The 21,858-nt window shown below is 50.6% G+C and overlaps 2 protein-coding genes across 2 annotated transcripts in view; one reads left to right on the top strand and one right to left on the bottom strand.

Annotated features, from left to right (window-relative positions):
- SMC1B (structural maintenance of chromosomes 1B) overlaps positions 1 to 3,114 on the bottom strand; it is a 74,834-nt gene extending 71,720 nt beyond the window's left edge. Inside the window, exon 1 of the mRNA XM_004437978.3 lies at positions 2,990 to 3,114. Coding sequence (XP_004438035.2) covers positions 2,990 to 3,098 — 109 coding nt within the window. The 5' untranslated portion in view covers positions 3,099 to 3,114. The remainder of the gene's footprint in view (positions 1 to 2,989) is intronic.
- Positions 3,115 to 3,337: 223 nt separating this feature from the next.
- On the top strand, positions 3,338 to 20,158 carry RIBC2 (RIB43A domain with coiled-coils 2). The gene is made up of 7 exons (XM_004437980.3): positions 3,338 to 3,486; positions 4,338 to 4,419; positions 6,636 to 6,980; positions 11,116 to 11,234; positions 14,373 to 14,600; positions 18,545 to 18,711; positions 19,917 to 20,158. The coding sequence occupies exons 1-7, from the start codon at positions 3,373 to 3,375 to the stop codon at positions 19,993 to 19,995; spliced, it is 1,134 nt and encodes a 377-aa protein (XP_004438037.1). The 5' UTR covers positions 3,338 to 3,372; the 3' UTR covers positions 19,996 to 20,158.
- The last annotated feature ends 1,700 nt before the right edge of the window (positions 20,159 to 21,858 follow it).

Below are 21,858 nucleotides of genomic sequence, written 5' to 3'. Positions count from 1 at the left end.
TATGTAATATTTTCCTTGTTTAAAGTTTCATAAAGTGTTATTTGGCCTTCTATTTCAATTGGTGTGTCCTTTTCTTATGCTCCTTACAGCTTCAGAGCAGGAGCTGTCCTATTCTGCACATCTTCTGCTCTTAACACTATATATATATATGCAACAACTATTTTCTGAATCTGAGTGGAAAACATGAAGGTTAAGATTAAAAATGAAATTTTTGTGCTACCCACACACACACAAAAAATTAGATTTACTAAAAACAAACAAATAAGAACATGTCAAGTTTTGGCAGGTAGTGACAATAGGAAATTATTACAAAAATTATGAACAACTAACTAAATTAAACAGGAAACAAGCATAGCAGGAAATTATCAATTGGTTTAGCAAAGTCTATCTGAATGTGCCAGTAATTCTGTAAGATTAAAAGAGTGATGATCTACTAATAAGTGTTCAAGTGAATATAAATGGAGTATCATCCATTAAATTAGTCATGGATGAGCACCATATTGAGTTTTGGCCTTTATATAGCAAAAAGAATGTGAACAGCTTAGACAAAATTCAGTAATAAGTAAACCAGAAACTTGTTGTGGACAGACAGTACTGAAGGCAACCCTGAAATAACCCATGACAGGCTTTATGTGGTCTCTAGGTTACCACTGATTCTCAAGAAGGGAGGTGAGCTTCCAGGGCACGTGGATCTAGGGAGGGGCAAGAGGAATTTGTAAAGGCATTTTCACAATAACCTTAAGATATGTTGTTAATCATAGTATGTATTTTTAAATTGAGAAAAGAAATAAGATTATTTTGAAACAAGTTTGGCACTAGTTTAAAAAAGTTCAAAACACCACTTTGACAGGATCTTGAATGGTAATGGGCACGTAGTTTAAGCTGACAAAGCTGAAGCCTTTCCAGATACTCATTCTAAGTATTGCACTGTTGGAGTCGCAAAATAGAATTGAGCCACCCTTCACATAATCACCAGTTGAAAGGTGAAAATCATCTGATGGTGGGCCCAGTAACTTCCTGATGAGTGGAGAAGGTTAGTGAGGGTAAGAATGTAGGAGTGTTTATAGTAATATCTTTTCAACGTCTTTGATAACAGAATAAAGTGTGAATGAGAAAATATATTACACAGAAGAGGCAAGGAAATTTTCAAATATGGGAATATTTCTAAGCTCAGCTGTTCTTTCACAAATATTAAGTGCAAAAGAAAACATCAAACAGCAGCTATTTTTATAAGGCAACAGAAATTTCACAACAGTTCTACAATCATACCCGATTTGGTGTGCCAGGAAAGCACATATTTAAGTGTCCTATTCATATCTGTCAAACTAATTTATTGAGGCAACAGTTATCTTTCAATTCAAATATGATTTCTGAGCTAAGAGAGAAAATCTGGGCTGAGACAGCCAAAAGGAAGATTGAGAGTTAGGAAGAATCTCAAGGGAACTATCATTTTAGGCCCTGTCCCACCTCCCGGGGTCATTCTCCCTACATTTCCCATCACAGTGCAGTGGGCAGCCTGGCCAGGCCTGAACTCAAGTCCAGGCTCTGCCATGTACTGCACAACCTTGGAAAGTCATCTGGCCCCTCTGAACCTCCTGCCTCAACTATAAAATGGGGATAATACCTATCTGTGAGCGTTAAACAAAAATAGCTGTGCCAGGAACTTGGTAAAAGCTCAACAAACACTGTCATTATCACCATATTCCCCTGTAGAAGGTTCCTTGGATCCAAATGGTTGTTCAGGATCCTTGGAACCCATCACTTCCTCCAGATCTCACTCCCACTTAACCTTTGGATGAGAAAGGGAAGGGGATGGAGAGAAGAGGCCACGAGGTCTGAGGGCGGGAGAAGAAACCGCAGAGCAGGAGGAGCCAGGGCCAAGGCGAGGAGGGCCGCAGCCGGAACCTGGGGGTGGGGGTGCAGGAGGAGGGCCGGGCCCCGCCGGGGGTGTCGTCTGAGGGTCAGCCCCCACCCCGGGGTGTCATCTGAGGGTCGGGACCCCCCCCCACCCGTGGTGTCGTCTGAGGGTCGGGCCCCCTGGGGTGTCGTCTGAGGGTCGGGGGCCCCTCCGAGCAGAGTCTGAGGGTCGGGGCCCCCCAGAGTGTTGTCTGAGGTTGGGGGCCCCCCGGGGTGTCGTCTGAGGGTCAGGTCCCTGGAGCGGAGTCTGAGGGTCAGCCCCCACTCCACGGTGTCATCTGAGGGTTGGGACCCCCTCCCCCGTGGTGTCGTCTGAGGGTCGGGGCCCCCCAGGGTGTCGTCTGAGGGTCGGGGGGACCCCCATGGTGTCGTCTGAGGGCCGGGGCCCCCGGAGCAGAGTCTGAGGGTCGAGGGGACCCCCATGGTGTCGTCTGAGGGCCGGGGGCCACCTGTGGTGTCATCTGAGGGTCCGGGCCCCAGGAGAGGAGTCTAAGGGTCGGGCCCCTGGGGTGTCGTCTTAGGGTCGGGGCCCCCCCCCGTGGTGTCGTCTTAGGGTCGGGGCCCCCCAGGGTGTCGTCTGAGGGTCAGGGGCCCCCCATGGTGTCGTCTGAGGGTCGGGGGCCCCCCGGGGTGTCGTCTGAGGGTCGGGGGCCCCCCGTGGTGTCGTCTTAGGGTCGGGGGCCCCCCAGGGTGTCGTCTTAGGGTCGGGGCCCCCCGTGGTGTCGTCTTAGGGTCGGGGCCCCCCGTGGTGTCGTCTGAGGGTCAGGGCCCCCCAGGGTGTCCTCTGAGGGTCGGCCCCAGAGCGGAGTCTGAGGGTCGGGGCCCCCCCCGGGTGTCGTCCGAGGGTCGGGCCCCCCCCCCCTGGGCTGTCGTCTGAGGGTCGCGGCACCCGGAGTCGAGTCTGAGGGTCGGCCGGGGCAGATGGCGGAGGGCGGAAGGCGGGCCGGGGAGCTGGGCGAGGCCGCGGGCAGCAGCCGCGGAGTCCAGGCCGCGTGGCCGGCCGCCCTCGCGTCCCCTCAGGAAAATGAGGCGCGGACGACCAGGGCGGCAGAGCCATTCTGGGTCCCATTACCGGAGCCGTTGGGGCCGATGATGCAGGTGAACTTCCTGAAGGGGCCGATAACCTGGGAGCCCCGCCACGACTTAAAGTTCTCCACGAGCAGCACCTCCAAACGGCCCATGGCTGCGCCCTCCGCGTCCTCACACGCCGGCGGGAAAAGCGCGGGAAGCACCTCTCGACGTCTCGCGAGAGGAAAGAGGCCGCGGCGAGCGCCGCGCCGTTCCTTAGCAACCGGCGTTGTTGACGTCTCCGCGGAAACCGGCCTTCGCACCGTCCGCGGGCGCGAGCGAGCGGGTCTCAAGGCCTCGGAGCAGGCTCGTATCCCACCGGCGCAGCCTCGCTGGGGCTTCTCGCACGTGTTTAAACCTCTTGGAATCTCTTGGCGATTCCCAGTCATGGAGGTAGCGCAGCCCAAGGACCTGGAGCAGGAGTTTCGCTTGGCCAGGAGGAGGCATGCGGAGCTGTGCAGGCAGAAGCGGGTCTTCAACGCCCGGAGCAGGATCATCGGGGTGAGACCCTCGGGCCCGAACGGGAAAGGGGCCAGGAGGGAATGTGGAGGGGCTGGTGGGGGGGCCAGAGAGGCGGGCGGCGGCGGCGAAGAGGAGATGAACCCTTGGAACGAGACCTCTGATCCGGGCACAGCTGCAAACGGCACCAGGCTTTGCAGGGGAAAACCAGTTCGATGCATTGACTTTGCCCTATGGGAGAGACCCTAACAGACCAAATCATGCACGCTCTCACTTGCCAGACAGGCAGATGGAGTCCTGCAGCGGCGAGGGAGCTTGCCTGGAGTTAGTGGCCAAACGGAGCCAGAACACGGTTCTCCTCTCTCTGAGCCAGATTTTCTACATTGCCAAGGGTTCTTTCCAGTCCATTCGTTTGACAAATGCCAATGGAATTCCTGTTTTGTGGCAAGCCTGAGCTGGGTCCAGGAGATGAGGAATAAGGCAATCCATGACTTTTCAGAGTTCATGGCCCATCGGGGGAGGCAGGCGTTAAAATGGTCCCATTAAAATGTAGTGGAATTATCGCTATGAGGGAGGGGAACACAGGGTGCCACAGGAGCACGGACTGGGGCTGGGAGAGGAAATCAGAGGGGGCTTCCCAGAGGAGGTGATGCCTAAGCAGTGTTCTGAGGATGAGTATCTGTTAACTAAGACAAGGAGGGAAGGAAGCTCTGGGGAAAGTTAAGAGGACAGGCTGAAGAACCAACTATAAGCAAAAGCATCCAGCTATGAAAAGACCTGATGTGTACCTAAGACAATTTGTTTACAGTGGGGCAAGGCTAAAAAGATAAGTAGGATTGTTATCAACTGAATAAAGTTCTCTGGCTCTCTTTCCTCTTGTTTTCCGTTCCCAGGGAGACACAGAAGCCTGGGATGTTCAGGTTCATGACCAGAAGATAAAGGAAGCAACTGAAAAAGCTAGACATGAAACCTTTGGTGAGCATTTCCTGAATGCCTGTCTGGTGGTTTAGGGCTGTGTGCCTTTAGTCTCTAGCCCTTTTTTCTTCACTTATGTAAAAACTTGTCATTTCATGCTCTTCTTCCTTTTAAATTTTCATCATTTCTTGTGCTCAATTAACTTAATGCACTAATTCTTCCTTTCCTAAAAGAAAAACAGCTGTTGAATTCTATGTGGGTTGTAGGAAATATATTTTGAGAATAAATCTGTTTTTCTTTGTTTTCTTAAAAAACTGGAAATGAAAAACCTTAAACACACACGCATTCTCTGCCAAAAAGCTCAAGACCTGCTAATGAGGATAGCTGTCTACACTAGATGACACACACTCTCCAGAGCTTACGCCCCTGAGCTGACTCAGAACTAGATATGGTTCAAATAATAGTGTTCCAGCTCTTAGATCAAATTTCCAAATAGAATTCATTTTCCTCCACCATGTCCAACAATTTCAGCTTATTTTTTAAGGCACCATAAGGATTTTTAAAAGAGAAAAAAGCAGGATACAAAATTGTGTATACAATGGGTAATCAATTAAGTTTAAAAATATATGCAGTCATGTGTCACTTAACTATGAGGACAGGTTTTGAGAAAAGCATAGTTAGGTGATTTCCTTGTAGTACGAAGATCATAGAGTGTACTTACACAAACAAATGGTATAGCCTACTACACACCTGTGCTAACCTTATGAGACCACCGTCATAAGTGCTGTCCATCATTGGCTGAAATGCATCGCATGACTGTAAAAATATGCTTAGAAAAAAGACAGAAAGGAAATACACCAAAATGTTAGCAGTGGTAATGTTAAAGTGATGGTCTGATGAGTGAAATTTATTTTCTTCTTTATACTGTTCCATATTTTCTAAACCTTTTACTGTTTTTTATTTTAGTTTTAAAATAATTCAAACTTAACAAAAACAATGTGACAGACACATACATACCCACCACCAGATTAGATGTTAACATTTGCCAAATAGGCTTTAGATATCTTATTTTTAAGAACACTTTTTGAGAATTAAATGTTATATATAGAGAGAGAGAGCTAAAGCTCTCCCCCGCCTCATCAGTTTCCTCTTCCTCCCTCCTCAGACATATGCATCATTCCCAGGCATGTTTTTTGTACTTGTACTATTTATGTATGTATCTGTGACAATATAAAATTTTTTTATGTGTGTGTTTTAAAATTTTACATCCATGGTATCATATTAAATGGATCCTTTGTAACATTTTTTTAATTCGGCAGTGTATTTTTAGAATTAATCAGTGATCTACATATAATTTTAATTGTTTTATGATATTTTGTTATATGATTTAACCACAATTTCTTTATCCATTCCCCTATTGATGGCCGATTTAGATTTTTTCCAGTTTTTTAATAATTGCAAAAAATGCTGTGATGACTATTCATGCATTACGTCCTTAGTGTACATGAGTGAGAGATACCTAGAAGTGGAATTGATAGGTCATAGGATATGTATATTTTTAGTTTTATGAGATATTGGCAAATTGCTTTCCAAAGTTATAAGTATACCAGGTTACACTCCTGCAAGCAGTGAATGAAAAATCTTGTTTCCCCACATCCTTATTAATATGTGCTATTATTAGTATTTTAAATATTTTGCCAGTTCATTGGATGTTTCCCATCTTGTGAAGCTGATCATCTTTTCACAAGTTTGCTGGTCATTCAGATTTCTTTATAGTGGTTTGCCTTTTCCTATCCTTTGCCCATTTTTTGGTAGGGTTGTTTGTTGGGTTTTTTTAAATTGATTTGTAGATGCTCTTTGTATATTCAGGATACTAATCCTTTAATGATTATGTTACCTTTTGGGAGGATGGGATTACTTTTATTTATTTATTTTATTTTATTTTTTTTAGGGAGATCGGCCCTGAGCTAACATCTGCCAATCCTCCTCTTTTTGCTGAGGAAGACTGGCCCTGGGCTAACATCCATGCCCATCTTCCTCCACTTTATATGGGACACTGCCACAGCATGGCTTGCCAAGCGGTGTGTCGGTGCATGCCTGGGATCCGAACTGGCGAACCCCGGGCTGCCAGCAGAGCGCATGCACTTAACCGCTGGCGCCACTGGGCTGGCCCCTGGGATTACTTTTAGAATCACTAAAAATTATTTTTTAGGGTGGATTCAAATTTATATTTTCCTGTGAATCTGAAGCTAATGGATGTGCTATGTCCCTTCTAGCTGCTGAAATGAGGCAAAATGACAAAATCACATGCATATTAGAAGACCGGGAAAGGAGAGATAGGAAAAATCTGTGTAAAGCCATCAATGACTTCCAGCAGCGCTTTCAGAAGCCAGAAACTCGCCGTGAATTTGACCTATCTGACCCGCTAGCCCTTAAGAAAGATCTTCCAGCCCGGCAGTCAGATAATGATGTTCGGAATACAATATCGGGAATGCAGAAATTCATGGGAGAGGATTTAAACTTCCATGAAAGGAAGAAATTCCAAGAGGAACAAAACAGAGAGTGGTCCTTGCAACAGCAAAGGGAATGGGAGAATGCCCGTGCCCACCAAAAATGTGCAGGTAATGAAATAAAAAAGACTGTTTGGTCTCAATACTTTCTTCAACAAATCAACCCCTTGTTTTTTTCTTGTTTCGTTTTTGTCTTCTAAGTCCTACTAATGTGCTGCTTTGGCCGTGTGGCCAAGAGACATCAGAGCCTGCATTCCAGGATTTAAACGTCTTCAGTCACCTGTCAGTCATTCAGGGAACGCTGTCTGAGCTTGTGCACTGTGTCAGGGCTCTAGTTGGGTGCTGGAGCGCAGAGTGACTCAGAATGGTCCCTGTGCTCAGTGTGTTCACAGTCTGCTGGGAAGACAATGGGAAATACATAGGTCTAGCCTACAGTATGAGTCCCGTAAGACACTCTAATCATCCCCCAACCTGACCTTCCACCTCCGTCAGTGGGAACTCCATTCTTCTAGTTGCCCAGGCCCCAACCCCAAGTCATCTTGACTCCTTCCTTTCTCTCAGATGCCACATTCAGCCCAGCAGCAAGTCATCTCAAATTTCGACTGCCTTTCACCACCTCTGCCATTACCACTCTGAACTCAGCTATCAACATCTCTCAACTGGATTATTGCAGTAGCCCCCAGCAGTCTCCCTGCTTCTGCCCTTGTCCCCTGTGGTCTCTTCTCAACCCAGCATCCAGAACAATCCTGTTAAAAGTTAACCTAGATCCTTCGCTCAGAACCTTCCAATAGCTTCTCATTTCACTCAGTAAAAAGAAAATTTATTTCAAGGACCAATGAGGCCTTCACAGTCTGACTTTATCTCCTACTATGCTGCCCTTCATTCATTTCATCGTCATCACACTGGCTTCCTCGCTATTCCTAGATGAGTATTTCAGGCTCATGTCTGCCTCGGGGCCTTTGCACCTATGGTTCCCTCTGCCTGGAAACATATTTTCCCAGATATCTGCATGGCTTGCCCCCTCTCCTCCTTCAGGTCTTTGCTAAAACGTCATCTCGTCAGTGAGACCTCCCCTCACCACTCTGTTTTAAATTGCAACTCTCTCCCCTCCGCCATCCCTTCCTTTGCTTTATTTTCCTCCACAGCGTTGATCACTGACATACTTTGTGGTTGTGTATTTCCCATCCCTCTCCCCAGTATCATATCCTAAGCCCAATGAAGGCAGGAGATTTCATCTGTCTTGTTCACTGCTATATCCTTAGTTCCTGGCACACAGAGAAATATTTGTTAAAATAATGCACTCATAGGACTTTAAAAAGCACGTCCATCTCCCAGGTGCTCCACATTTCCGTCTCTGGCTGAGAGCCTCTGTCTCAGCCTCGGACTCGGTCCTTGAGCTGCCTCCTTGATACCTCACCAGACATCTCACACACTGGAAACTAACCCTGAATTTCTCTCTGAATCTGCTCCTCCCTCCCTCTCCCTCCCTTCACTCGGTGACTCCTCCTTCCCTTAATCAAGCCAGAAACCTGCGAGTCATCCTTGATGACTTGTCTCCAGGCCTCCTCTGCTCCTGTCCCTTCTACCCCTGCATGTATTTAGAGCTGTCCACTTCTCCACCCTACTGTCACCACTGTGGCACAAGCCGCCACCCTTTTCCACCTGGCTGGGCGTTGGGCGTTAGAATGCCGAGGGCGTTCTAACGGTCTTCCTCTTTCCTTCTTGCCCCTCTCCAGTCCATTCTCAACGTAGCAGTCTGAGTGCTACATTTTAAACAATGTCAGGTTGAACAGTGTCACCCCCACTCCCTCCATCCCAGCTTAAAACCCTCTGATGGCCTCCCGTTACATCTGGAATAAAATGCAAACTCCTCCCGCAGCCTGCAAGGCCCTGCATGCTGGGGCCCCTGCTCAACCCTCCAATATCACCTGCCCCCCGCCCCGCACACTCCACTCACTGTGTCCCAGCCGTCCCGGCTCTCTTTCCCTTCTGGATCCCAACGACTCCTTCCCCACTTCAGAACCTTTCCTCCTGCTCTCTTGTCGTTCAGGCCTCAGCTTAAATGCCGCCTCCTCCTGAAGAAGCTCTCTCGTATGCCCACCTCCAATTACCTAAGTCAGGTGTTTCCAACATTTTCCCTCTTAGTATCCTTCCCTCCAAGCACTGTCATAATTTGTGTTAATACATCTGTGTCGGGGCTCATTTGTTTATTATCTGTCTCATCTCCTGATAGTATGTTCCAGGAAAACAGGAATGGCCCCCTGTGTCTCACCCACCGCTACATGGGATGTTCCCAGCAAAGTGTGCAGCCCACGTTCGGTTCTTGATAGCTCTCTGTTTAATGAATGGATGGATAAAGGAAAGGTGGGAGATGGAGCTGAGGGTGAGCAGAGGCTAGGAATTCCCCACTGAAGAGTGTGGTCTTTGTTTTTAGAGATGCTGAGGAGACCCACAGGGCACAAACTCCATATGAAGAACCTCTGATCAATGACACTTTTTAAAATTATTATTTTACTGAGGTCATAATAGTTTATACCATTGTGAAATTTCAGTTGTACGTTATTATTTGTCAGTCACCGTATATATGTGCCCCTTTACCCCTTATGCCCACCCCCAACCCCCTTCTCCTCTGGTAGCCACAATCTGTTCTCTTTGTCCATGTGTTTGTTTATCTTCCACATATGAGTGAAATCATGTGATGTTTGTCTTTCTGTCTAGCTTATTTCACTTAACATCATACCCTCAAGGTCCATCCATGTTGTTGCAAATGGGACGATTTTGTCTTTTTTTATGACTGAGTAGTGTTCCATTATATATACACCACATCTTTATCCATTCATCAGTTGATGGGCACTTGGGTTGCTTCCACTTCTTGGCTATAGTGAATAATGCTTCAATGAAATAGGGGTGCATAAGTCTCTTTGAATTGTCGATTTCAAGTTCTTTGGATAAATACCCAGTAGTGGGGGTAGCTAGGTCTTATGGTATTTCTATTTTTCATTTTTTGAGAAATCTCCATACTGTTTTCCACAGAGGCTACACCAGTTTGCATTCCCACCAGCAATGAATTAGGGTTCCTTTTTCTCCAAATCCTCTCCAACATTTGTTGTTTTTTGTCTTGGTAATTATAGCCATTCTAACAGGTGTAGGTAATATCTCATTGTAGTTTTCATTTTCATTTCCCTAATGATTAGTGATGTTGAACATCTTTTCATGTGCCTGTTGGCCATCTGTATATCTTCTTTGGAAAAATGTCTGTTCATATCCTCTGCCCATTTTTTGATCGAGTTGTTTGTTTTTTTGTTGTTGAGTTATATGAGTTCTTTGTGTATTTTGGAGATTAACCCCTTGTTGGACATATGATTTGCAAATATTTTCTCCCAGTTGGTGGGTTGTCTTTTCATTTTGTTCCTGGTTTCCTTTGCCTTACAGAAGCTCTTTAGTCTGATGAGTCCCATTTGTTTATTTTTTCTTTTGTTTCCCTTGTCCGAGCAGACATGGTATTCGAAAAGATGCTGCTAAGACTGATGTCAAAGAGTGTACTGTCTATATTTTTTTCTAGGAGTTTTATGGTTTCACATCAATGACACTTTTTTAATGTAACCAGCCTGCAAAGTAGGTGTTGTCCTGCTCCACAGGTAAGGGCTGGAGGCTCAGAAATGTTGCACAGTCGTTCAGGTTTACAGAGCTAGGAAGTGTCTGGGCTGGGGTAGGAGCCTGCTCTGTCTGACTCCAAATCTTCATGTTTTGCTGTTTGGACTCACCACTTTGGCCCCTTCTCCTCCTCCTCTTCCTCATTGGCCTGGAAAATTCCTACTGCCATTCCCCCTCCTGTTACCTGACACCCCCTCCTCTGGGGAGCCCCATCTGGTTCCCACAGCAGAGCTCCCCTTTTTCTGGGCTCCCACCATCCCTTGCCCACTATAAGGATGATAGGTCAAGGATCTATCTGCTCGCCCTCTTACTGCCCCCCCTTCCAATGCCAGGACCACAGCAGACATTACTAGTCTATCACAGATGTTACCAATCCACAGTAGTGATCACTAACACTCAGTACTGATCTAAGAGCTTTACTTGAATTAACTCATCTGAGTCTGCCAGCAGCCTTCCAGGGCATCCCTGCTCTGTGGATGAGGGCATGATAAGAAGTGGATGTATGAATGGACACTCCACAGGGTGCTCTGCAGGCCTGGGAAGGAGCTCTGGGTGGGCACGCTCGGTTTGACTGTGCTTTGCTTCCTTTCAGAGGACCTCTACATGAAGACAAGGCTGCAGTTTGACCAAACAGCCATGCATTTACAGAATCTGGAAAGTGCCACCAGAAAGGCGGTTTGTGCAGCAGTGAAAGAATTCAACAAGAGCCAGGTATACCCCGGGCTCAGTGTCTGGACAGGAGGAAAGCATACAGCCGCTTCCTTGGGGCACCCCAGCCTCCCTGGGTCCCGGGCTCAGCCCATTCACTGGGTCACATCACGAACCCTGACAGGGCCCTGCCAGGGGCTGCCCAGTTACAGCAATGGAGGAGAGCCAGGCTCTGCTCCTTAGCTTTGAATCTGGGCCTGAAACCTGACAAAACTAGCCATGCAAACTGGGGGGTCAATTCACCTTTCCAAACCTCGTGTCATTCTTCTGTGACACGAGGACAGTGACATCTACCTACACGGATACCACCTAGCGCTGCTCTGATGCCTGCTCTGGGTTCCAGTTCTTTACCACTTACCAGGAACAGGCCCACAGGCCCCCATTACAGGGAGCAACTATTATGATGATTATTAGCACAAACTTTGGGGGTCTCCTGACAGTTCCCTCCCCCTAAACTCTGCCCAATTTCCTCCAAACACTCCTCTCCTTGCCAATCCCACGCTGAAGTTGCTTCAAGTTCTCTATTCCTTTTGGAGGTTAGACTCCCTATCCAGGTTTTCTTTCCAAATGCAGTTATATTCCTGGGTGGGGTGGGGCTTGGCCTGGACTCATTGATCAGATTAGCTGGTTGACCAGAACCATGGTCTGCAAAGGAGAGTGTGCAAGATGAGCCACTGGAGAGTAGGAAGAAGATATTGGAACTCTGCTTCGTATTTATTTTTAACCCCATCGTTTTTCATTCCCATGTTTGTGTGTGTGTGTATTATGAAGTACGTGCTATTTTTATGGTCTAATAGTACCACGTTGTGAACTAAATATATTGGAGACACAGGCTCAAAAATGTTCTATTGATGGGGGTATGTAATCAAAAATCCTGGAGCTGCTAGACCGGAGACTAGAGAGAATGTTGATTTTCAACCGCGGGGGAGAGGGACAAGGAGGGCAAACTGCCAGAGATGGGGAGGGGCAGCCAAAGGGCAGAACCAAGGCCCCTGGAGCCCAGGCCACCAAGCAGCAAGCCGCAGGAGGTCTTATAGATCGTCTGGCCCTTGCCCTTCATTTTACAGATGAGGCCCAAGAGGAGAGGTCCTTTGCTCCAGGCCCCACAGCAAATTAATGGCTGAATGGGGCTCTTGATTCTTCGCCCACTATCGGCTGGTCATCCATTCATTCATTTATTCACTTGTTCATTTATTAATTCAACAGATATTTATTGAGCCCTCCTGCTGGGCACTAGTATGTTTTTTGCTAAACCATGTTGCTGCATTCATCAATTTATTTATTCATTCATTCCATAAAATTTTTAGTGTGCACCGGCAACATGCTGGCCTCTCAGGTCCCCCGTCTCCTCACGAGGACTCTGTGAGACCCCTCTGCCGGGGGAAAGCTGTCTCCAGCTTCTGCAGCTCTGTTCCTGACTAGAAATAAGCTTTGCTAATTAGCCTGGGACGTTAATACAAGGGTCTTGATAACTGTCCTCAAAAGATTCCAAGCAGGTCGGTCCAGTTCAGCAGGGGAGACACCCACTGGGGAGGCCCCGGTTCTCAGCGAGGGGCACTCATTTCATTAGGGAGGGGATGTGGTTTCGGGGATAGTGTGCAGGCTCATGAGCCCGACTGCGCGGGTGCGAGACCAGGCTTTTGTCTGTAGCCTTGGAAGAGCCACCTGAGTGCCTCCGTCTTGTCATCTGCAGAGTGGGGACAGTGATCACACCCACCTAGGCCAGTCAGAATGAGCTAACACGTGCAGGGTAAGAACGCCTCCCGCATCTCAGTGGCTTAAAACGCGAAGTTGCCGTTCATCATGCTCCATGTCCATCACGGGCTGGCTGAGTGGCTCTGCTCCTTGTGCTCCCCACCCTGGCGCCCGGGCCTTGGGACAGAGCAGCCACCAGCCAGAGGACTCCAGCAGCACAACAAAGAAGGAACGTGGCCGATCCCCCCAGCCCCCGTGTCCTCCCAAAAGCGTACCAGTCACCTCTGCTCACATTTCATTGGTCAAAGTTAGCCACAGGGCCACGCCCACTCTACGTGGGCAGAGGAGCGCGATTCTGCCACACGCCCAGAAAGAGCACTGGCCACATTGAGTGACCAGCAGTGATGGCTGTCACATGTGCTCGTGAGGTTGTTGTGGAATTAGACTAGGTAGCACACGTAACATATTAGGACGTCCGGCACATTATCAGGACTCAGTCAATGATGGCAATTATTTTTAATCCTAGCAACAGTTAGCTGCTCCTATCAGTCACTGTGTTCAATGACCCTACCAGAGGGGCATGATTAATTGATAAAGAAATGGGCTCAGAGTGGGGCACTGACTGTCTTAGGGACACTCAAGTAGTGACTGGCAAGTCCAGGATGTGAATCCAGGCCTGTCCAGCTGCAAAGCACGTGCTTCTGTGACGCAATCAAGCTGGCCCCATCATGGGCACCCGTGGGGTGCCAGGCACCTTGCAAAGTGCCCTGTGCGTTCATTACTATAGAGATCTGATAACACTGAAAAATGGCTCTTAATCCATCTCCTGACTTTACAGAGAAATGGCTGCAGCCCAGAGAGGGGAGTGACTTGCTCCAGGTGACACAGCCAGGGCCTGTTCCCTCCACTCATCACCCTCACTTGAGCAGGGATTTGGCCAGGAATTTATTTGTGCCTGGGGCCTGTGGCTGACAGGCATCGGGAACGCTGAGGTGACAATACATTTTCACCTTTTAGAAGTCACCACTGTTGTGAATCACTCTGTTGGGTGTTCTTTGTGGCCTGAAGCCATCCAAGGATGACCAAGGCCACAGGGAGGGGCACAGAGCCCTGCCCTGGGGTGAGTGAGACCAAGCCGAGGGGAGCTGGCTGCCTAACCAGGGAGGCAGCTCCCTGCTTTGGCAAATCTGTGCAAAGACCTACAGCTCGTATGCACACAGCCAGCAGGTAGCGATTCCCTCAGCCCAGCCCAGCATCATCCAGGCAGCTAGCGGTCCGAGGGCCTCCCCACATCCATGCTGACAAGTCTGCCACCCCCCACCCACCCCATCCCTGGTGTCCTTTAGTGCACTCTTCCTTCAAGAGTCCCGGTGAGATTTGCCGGCCTGTGCCTCAGGCCCCCTAGGGTCACTGGGAGCATCTTCCTCACTGTCTTCCCCTGCATAGGCCTTGGAGTCAGCGGAAAGGAAAATTCAAGAGAAAAAACAAGAACAAGAGGACAGCCTGGCGGAGATCTCCAACCTCCTGCGTGGGGACCTGCTCTCCGAGAACCCGCAGCAGGCAGCCAGCTCCTTTGGGCCCCACCGCGTGGTCCCTGACCGCTGGAAGGGCATGACCCGGGAGCAGCTGGAGCAGATCCGCCTGGTTCAGAAGCAGCAAGTCCAGGAGAAGCTGGTGCCTGCCCCACCCATCCTCACAGAGCTCGCAGACGCAGCTCTTTCCTGCGGCTTTCCTCTGCCTTCCTCGAGCGCACCTAGTTAAAGCCGATGTTACACTCGGCACTAGAAGCTGCGCTCAAGGAGTTTGTGTTCTAGTGGGGGGAGATGACAAGAGCCAGATAACCCCATACATGTATTATGTAGCTTCACAGTGAGTGCCTAGGAGGAAAATAAGGCTGGGCAAAGGAGATTGAGAGAGCTGGGCAGAGGAGGGTCATCAGGGGACTGAGAAGTGACACCGGAACAAAGACCTGAAGGAGGGGAGGGAGCGAGCCATGCAGATATCTGGGGAAAGGACGACCAGGCAGCATGAACTGCAAGGGCAAAGGCTTTGAGGCAGGATCATCCTGACCTGTTCAGAGAAAAGTGAGGAGCCTAGTGGCTGGAGTGGACTGAGGGGCAGGAGAACGTCCAAAAGGAGGGCCGAGGTCCTGGTGGGCCATTGGGGAAGACTGGCTTTTCTTATGACTTTGAGGGGGAGCTCTGGAGGGTTCTGAGCAGAAGAGTGGCATGGTCTGACTAACATTTAACGAGATTCGTCTTGCCGCAATGTTGAGGGTGGACTCTGGGGGTCGGGGGGAAGGAGAGAGATCGCTGGGGAGGCTTTTGCAGTGGTCGAGGTGAGAGATGATGCTGGCTGGATCCAGGGCGCTGGCAGTGGGGCTGCTGAGAAGTGGTTGGATTCTGGACCTATTATCTTGAAGAAGGAAAATGGCTACTGGGGGACAAGTAATATTTTCTGCCACAACCTCTAAGTAAAACCCACTTAGCAGCTGGACCTACAGTCTGGAGCTCAGAACAAGGTCTGGACGAGATCACGCAGGGAGTGAGTGTTGACAGAGGAGAAGGGATCTGAGGACTGAATCCTGGGACCCTCCTGACCTTATAGAGAGCCAAGGGGCCTGAGAAGGAGCAGCCAGAGAGGGGGGAGGGACGCAAGTGGGCGTGAACTGGAGGCCACGCGAGGGGAAACGTTTTGGAAGGAGAGTGGGAACCCCTGGCTCAAACGCCGCTGCTGGGCTCCGACTGGATGCTGGATCCCGCACGGTGACAGTCACATCTTTACTGGAGGGGTGGAGGTGACGGCCTGTGTAATGGGCTCGAGAGAGAAGGGGCAGGAGGAAGACAGACAGCAAATGCAGACAACAGTTTCAAGGCACTTTGCTGTAAAGGGTGCAGAGAAATGGGGTGGTAGCTGTTGGGGGACATGGGGTCACGGGGGAGTTGTTTGTTTTGCTGATTGTAGAAATAACAGCATGCTTATCATTCCATGAGAGGGATGCAATAGAGGAGAGAGACTTGCTGCCACCATGTCCCGGGGGTGGCAGGAGAACAAGGGACTCAGCACCAGTTGAGGCTTGGCGTGGACAGGAGCTCAGACTGATCACCCTCGGCCATGGGGGTGGGGGTGAGGGTGGGGTGTGTTGGTGTGGAACTTGTGGGGTGTCTCCTGGAGAAACAGGACAGGAGGTCAGCTGCTGAGGGTGAGGAATCCGGGTTGGGGATTTGAGGACCGAGAACAAGGTGCTAAGTGGTCGTCTGAGATAGCTGGAAAGGATTGCCCAGGGGAAGGGGCAGGATGGCCAGGCAGCGCCCAGGGCCCACTGGAGGCTCGTGGTCATGAACTTGAAGTGACCCCTGAGCACAGCCATGCTCAGCTGTAAGGGGAGAATGGGGATTCACCATGGTCAGGGCTCGCCGGGAAGTCTGAGAGTCTTCCTGAGCAAGAGGCTCAGGGACGCGAGGTGCCTGCCAGGGGTGTCGGCTGTGGACACCGGGCTGAACGAGGAGGGAGATGAGGACGCAGGGCACCAGGGACAGTGGAAAAGTATGCGGTCAGTGGATTGGGGGTCATGGGGGTAGAATAACTGTTGGATCAGGGTGCTGGAGAGAGAGCGGAAGAGGCAGGTTAGCATGGTGGCGAAGGGGACGCTTGAAGGTGAGACTAGGGAGCGTGGCGTTATTGGTAATGACAAGGCAAGGGCAGAGGTTCTCAAAGTGGGGTCTCCAACCAGCAGCATTGGTGTCACCGGGGAACTTGAGAGAAATGCAGATTCTCAGGCCCTGCCCCAGACCTGCTGAATCAGAAACCCTGCAGTGGGGCCCATGGGCAGTGCTTAGCAAGCTCCCCAGGGATTGCGATGCCCCTGGAGTTCAAGACCGCTGGTGGGGTGTGCCCAAAGGGTGATAGCTGACAGGTTGGGACGAGGTCTTTGGAGAGGAGGCAGAACCACTGAGAGGTCAGAGAAAGGAAAGAGTCCCCTCTGTGCACTGAAATTGCTCAAGATTGCAGCAGGAGAGAGATCTGGAGAGGTTCTCAAACCCACAAAGAGTGGATGGAGCTGCCCCAGGGTCGGCAGATGACCGCACAGGTGGGGTGGCAGGTGCCGTGGTCTGTGTGAGCTTCCAAGCAGGCAGGTGCAGGGGGAGGGGCAATGGCAGTGGCCCAGGAGATGAGGAGCAGGTGGGACAGCTCACCTGCCTGCTCACCTCCAGGCCCAGAGGTGCAAATGTCTGTGAGAGGCTGCAGCGGCGTGGGAGCCGAGGGCAGCTGGGGGTGGGCAGGGAAGCAGCCCTGGGTGGGAGGAGCCCTGAGGTCGGCGTCAGGATACAGGGAATGCTGGTCACCCTTGCAAGGCCCTGCTCTGTCCTTCAGCCCTGCAGTTCAGCCCGACTGTCCGGCAAGGAAGGTCGGCCATCTGTCCTGAAAGCAGCATTTTTGTCTGACTCTCAATCTTTGTAGAAAATTAAGACAGAAAAGCACAAAGGGAAAAATCCCATATTAAATCTCACCACTCAGAATACTCCCCTCCCCTCACCCCCACATGCCTCTCCGTGGCCTCTCTTCCCGCCTCCTTTTCTGTGCATGGAGATAATTTGACAAGTGAGATCATGCGAAGAATATTTAGGTTGTCTGTCTGTCTCTTAGTCCAGGCCAGTGTGTCTCCATGTCATTCTGTATTCTTGACAAAGTGTCTTGTGTCATGACTCAGCACCTTACAGGTGAGGAAACTGAGGCTCAGAGGAGCAGTGTGACTTGCCCCATAGGAGGCAAAGCCGGCCACCAGCCTGCCTTCCAGTCCGTGGATGGGGGCCAGGACCTCTGCCTGCCCTCCTGACCCTGCTGGCCAGCTGACCCAGGCCTGCGGGCCCACTGGCCACTGGACCCCTGCTCACCCGGCGGGAGGAAGCTCTGCCCTGTAACCCACGGGGAGAAGCAGGGGTGCTGGTCTTCAGGCCCAGCCGCGGCTTTTCCTTCCTTGTGCTCCTTCCTGGAGAAGGGTGAGCTGACAAAGTAATTCACCCTCAGGACAGCTGACAAACTGCTCTCGATTGGTGGTGGTGGTGGGGGTGACCCCTCCCCTCTGCATTCATCCAGTTTCCTCTTCCAGGACTCAGTGGTCTTTATAGAGGGGTCTAGCAGGCAATTAGGAATGAGCTGAGATGCAGAAATTCATCCCCAAGACCCAAGAGCCCATCGTTGTCCCTGGGTGGGGCTGCGGCATCTGTACGTTCTAGAAGCGACCAGGTGACCCAGTGTTCAGCCAGGTGGAGCAGCCTGCCCCACTGGTAGCGTCCGGGGTGCGGAGGACCTGACTCGCGGCCCTGCACACGCAGCCCCCTCAGGGCTGGGAGCCGCTGTGGGAACTGAGTCCCTGCTGTCCCCTCAGGCCTCAGAGGGGCGGCCAACGCCTCCCAAGAGTGGGAAGCAGCTGGGCCACCTGAAATGATGGCAGGCGGGGGTCCCCTCTGATTTCCTGCGTGGCCTTGCCCACCTACCCCCCCTTCTCTGAGCCTCAGTTTCCCCACCCGTAACATGAGAGGCCGGTTCTCCTAGATGATCCCCTGGGGCTCTCCTGCTGGAGACAGGTGGTGATGAGTCACCTCTCCTCTCTCCAGAGGCTGCAGGAAGAAGAGCGCCAGCGAGACATGGACTGGGACCGGCGGCGGGTTCAGCGGGCGCGCGCCGTCCTGTTGTCTGAGCGGCAGCAGCAGCGGCAGCAGCGTGACCTGCGCAGGGCCCTGGACTGCAGCAACCTCAGCCTGGCCAAGGAGCAGCTTCTGCAGTGAGCGTGGGCGGGGCCTGGGAGGGGGCGGCGGAGGGGAGTTGGGGGAGGAGTGACCGGGTTAGGGTCAAGGGGAGGGCAGGTGGGGCTGGGGGGCGCCAGAGGGGAGATCAGGCTGGTCGTGGGGAGGTTGGGGGCAGGCCGTGTAGAGCCTATGGAGCAGGCACCCAGCTTTCCTGGGGCCCTGGCCCACCCTCCCTGAATCTTTCCCACCCAGAGGACCGTGGGTGTGTATTGCACCAGAGGCCCCATAGTGACTGTAGTTTGGGCCGTGGCACAGCCTCCGGGTAAAGAATTCAAACAGAAAGGGGGGAAGGGCTCAGAGCTAAGAAGCCGGAAATTAAGTACTTGGAAACCAGTGGTCTCCACACGGGCGGGGTGACTGAGATTCCATTGCACTTTCATCCTGTAAACACCCCCTCCCTGGGCGGTCCTCAGCCGGGCGCCCAGCGGGCTCGGACATGGATGCTGGTGATGGAGTGCACAGAGGGCACAGGGAGCCCCTGGGGAGGGCGCTGAGTGGGCCTGGGGGAGTCGGGAAAGCTTCCTGGAGGAGGCTGCCTGGCTCAGACGTGGAGGAGGAGGACGGTGCCAGCCGCCCTCTGCGGGGAGGGCTCTCCGGGCAGAGGGAGGGTCTCTTGGGCTGCCAAGAACCAGCCTGGAGTCTCGTCTTCATACAGACAGGCCCCAAGAGTAGTTCAGAGTTCCAGCTACAGGAAGTGTCAAATGCAGATCGGTAGGTGGACTTGTCACTAAAAAACACATCATTTATTCACTTATTTGTCTCTATTCATCAAGCTCTTGGCTTGAACTCAGGAGGGGCCCACTGGTCTTTTCTCCAGTGCGACATCTGTTTATTGGTGGGTCCAGCGTTGGCTGGTCGCTTCTGTTGGGGGCCTAAACAGAGCATTAAGAGATGATCTGACGGAAATCCAATGGGATGAGCGAATGTCTTTACAGTCAGACCATGGAGATTTAATTCTAAGATATCCCCAAATCTCGCTGGCGCCAGTCCCCAATCTAGCTGCTCTGCGATGGTGACACGCCCCTCTCCTCCACCCTTGAGCTCACAGGGCCGGAATGCATTCTGTATCCTGTGATAACACACTGAGAAAAAGTTTGTAGCCTTTTTCCTATATAAAAAAATTAGAATATTTAGGAAGTCAGGCATTTGCTGATATTTTTTCTCCTTATTTTATTATCAGGAAAAAATATATGAAGGAAGTCTATACAAATCATCCCACTGAAGATTATTTCACACAATTTAATACAAGAAGTCGATGATGAAAAAGACAATTTTCCCCTCTGAATCATTTATGTTTAAAATAAAGTAACCTCGAAGAGTCACATTTGTTAAAAAAATACACTCCTCGGTTCAGAAGTACCCTTCAACTTTACTTTTCCACTGTGGGCAAAACATTTATTAAACTTCTCCCTTGTATTTCTATGAGGAGCTTTAGTTTCTGCTCAGCGCAGCTCAGAGGTGTCTCTAGTGCAGCTCTGGGTGCTGTAGAGCAGGGATGGAGTGGACACGGCTCTGCTGAGGACCACTCTAGAGAGAGAATGGCGTTCGAGGCAGGCTGTGTGTTGCCTGGACCCTGGGCTCAGCTGCTGCACCAGCTAACACTCACAGCACTCATGATGTGCACGGCATCATTCTAAACACTCCACGTGGAGTTGACTACTTTGATCCTCACAACAGCAGTGGTGGGTGTTTTATCACTCACATTCTCCAGCCTGAGAGCCTAAGAGCCTGAGACACACACACGGTAGGTGACTTGCCCAGGGTCATGCTGAAGGGCAGTGGTGCAGCTGGGGTTGAACCCAGGGAGTCTGTTCTCAGCCGCTTCACTCCCCTGGCTCCTGGTAGCAGAGACCCAAAACAGGAGTTTATTTCTTGCTCTCATAAAAGTCCAAGCTGAGTAGCGCTACTTCATTGCTCTGCCATCTCCCATCTTGTGGTCCAGGAATGCAGCACCAGCTCCCACCATCATGTCACATTCGGGCCAGCAGGGAGGAGAAAGAAGAAAAAGAAGGAGGCAACAGCATGCTCCTTTCCTTAAGGACATGGATGAGAATTGTACATTTCACCTCCACTCATCCTGTTGGCCAGAATTTAGTCATGTGACCACACCTAGCTGCAAAGGAGGCTGAAACTGAGCTGGCTAACCATGTGACCAGGCACTAATTCTGTAATGGTATAAAAAATGGACGAATACCTACTGGGGGCCAACTAGCAGTGTGCTGCAGCCTTGAAGAGTGACATGGAATTTGCCAGAGGGGAGGTGATATGAGGCATTTTATTGGGGGTGGAGGAGGCTATATCTAGCGGTATTGGGGTCTCTGACTCCTAGGCCCAGGATAAGTGGATCCTGCCCAGTTACCTCTTCTCCGTGTAGGTTTCTTGAGGGGCCATATGCACAGGGCCAGTGACACATGGCAGCTCTTGGTGGAGACATCCATTATGAATGCATTTCCACAAGTTACACCATCACCACTGCTATTAACCATCCTGGACATCCCTGTTTCTTGAGCAAGAGTGGCTTGTTCCTGAATGATTGACAGTGATGAATGCATTCCCTTTGGGGAAGCAGGTGGGGGGTGTATTAGTTTCCTGGGGCTGCCATGACAAACTACCACTAACCTAGGGGCTTAAGCAACAGAAATTTACAGTTCCTCACAGTTCTGGAGGCCAGAAGTCCAAGATCAAGGTGTCAGCAGGGTTGGTTCCTTCTGAGGGCTCTGAAGGAGAGCCTTTTCCAGGCCTTTCCCAGCTTCTGGGGGTTGCTTGTGGTCTTTGCTGTTCCTCGGCTTGTGGATGCATCACGCTGATTTATGCCTCCATCTTCACATGGCATTCTCCAGTTGTGGGTGTCTGTGTTCAGATTGCCCCTATCTATAAGGACTCCAGTCATATTGGATTAGGGCCCATCCTAATGACCTTGTCTTTACTAATTACATCTACAATAACCTTATTTCCCAGTAAGGTCACATTCTGAGGTGTTGGGTGTTAGGGCTTCAACACATCCTTTAGGGGGTACACTGTTCAACCCATAACAGGGGCAATGCAGAGGGGCACCTGGTTGCATTGCCTCCCAGAATAAGCCCATTAGGAACATTGGTGCCCTGGCTGAAGAAGCCACGCTT

This window comes from Ceratotherium simum, chromosome 25 (genome assembly GCF_057802395.1).
Source record: "Ceratotherium simum simum isolate JZ-2026a chromosome 25, ASM5780239v1, whole genome shotgun sequence".
Taxonomy (NCBI): Eukaryota; Metazoa; Chordata; class Mammalia; order Perissodactyla; family Rhinocerotidae; genus Ceratotherium; species Ceratotherium simum.
The sequence above is the reverse complement of the archived record's forward strand: the minus strand, read 5'-3'. Positions and strand labels throughout refer to the sequence as shown.

Bases quoted from the DNA above. Each gene is read 5' to 3' on its own strand.
- RIBC2 (XM_004437980.3), top strand. From the start codon at position 3,373: ATGGAGGTAGCGCAGCCCAAGGACCTGGAGCAGGAGTTTCGCTTGGCC. The intron at 11,235-14,372 runs GTATACCCCGGG...TCCCCTGCATAG, and splicing joins AAGAATTCAACAAGAGCCAG to GCCTTGGAGTCAGCGGAAAG. The intron at 14,601-18,544 runs GTGCCTGCCCCA...TCCTCTCTCCAG, and splicing joins AGCAAGTCCAGGAGAAGCTG to AGGCTGCAGGAAGAAGAGCG.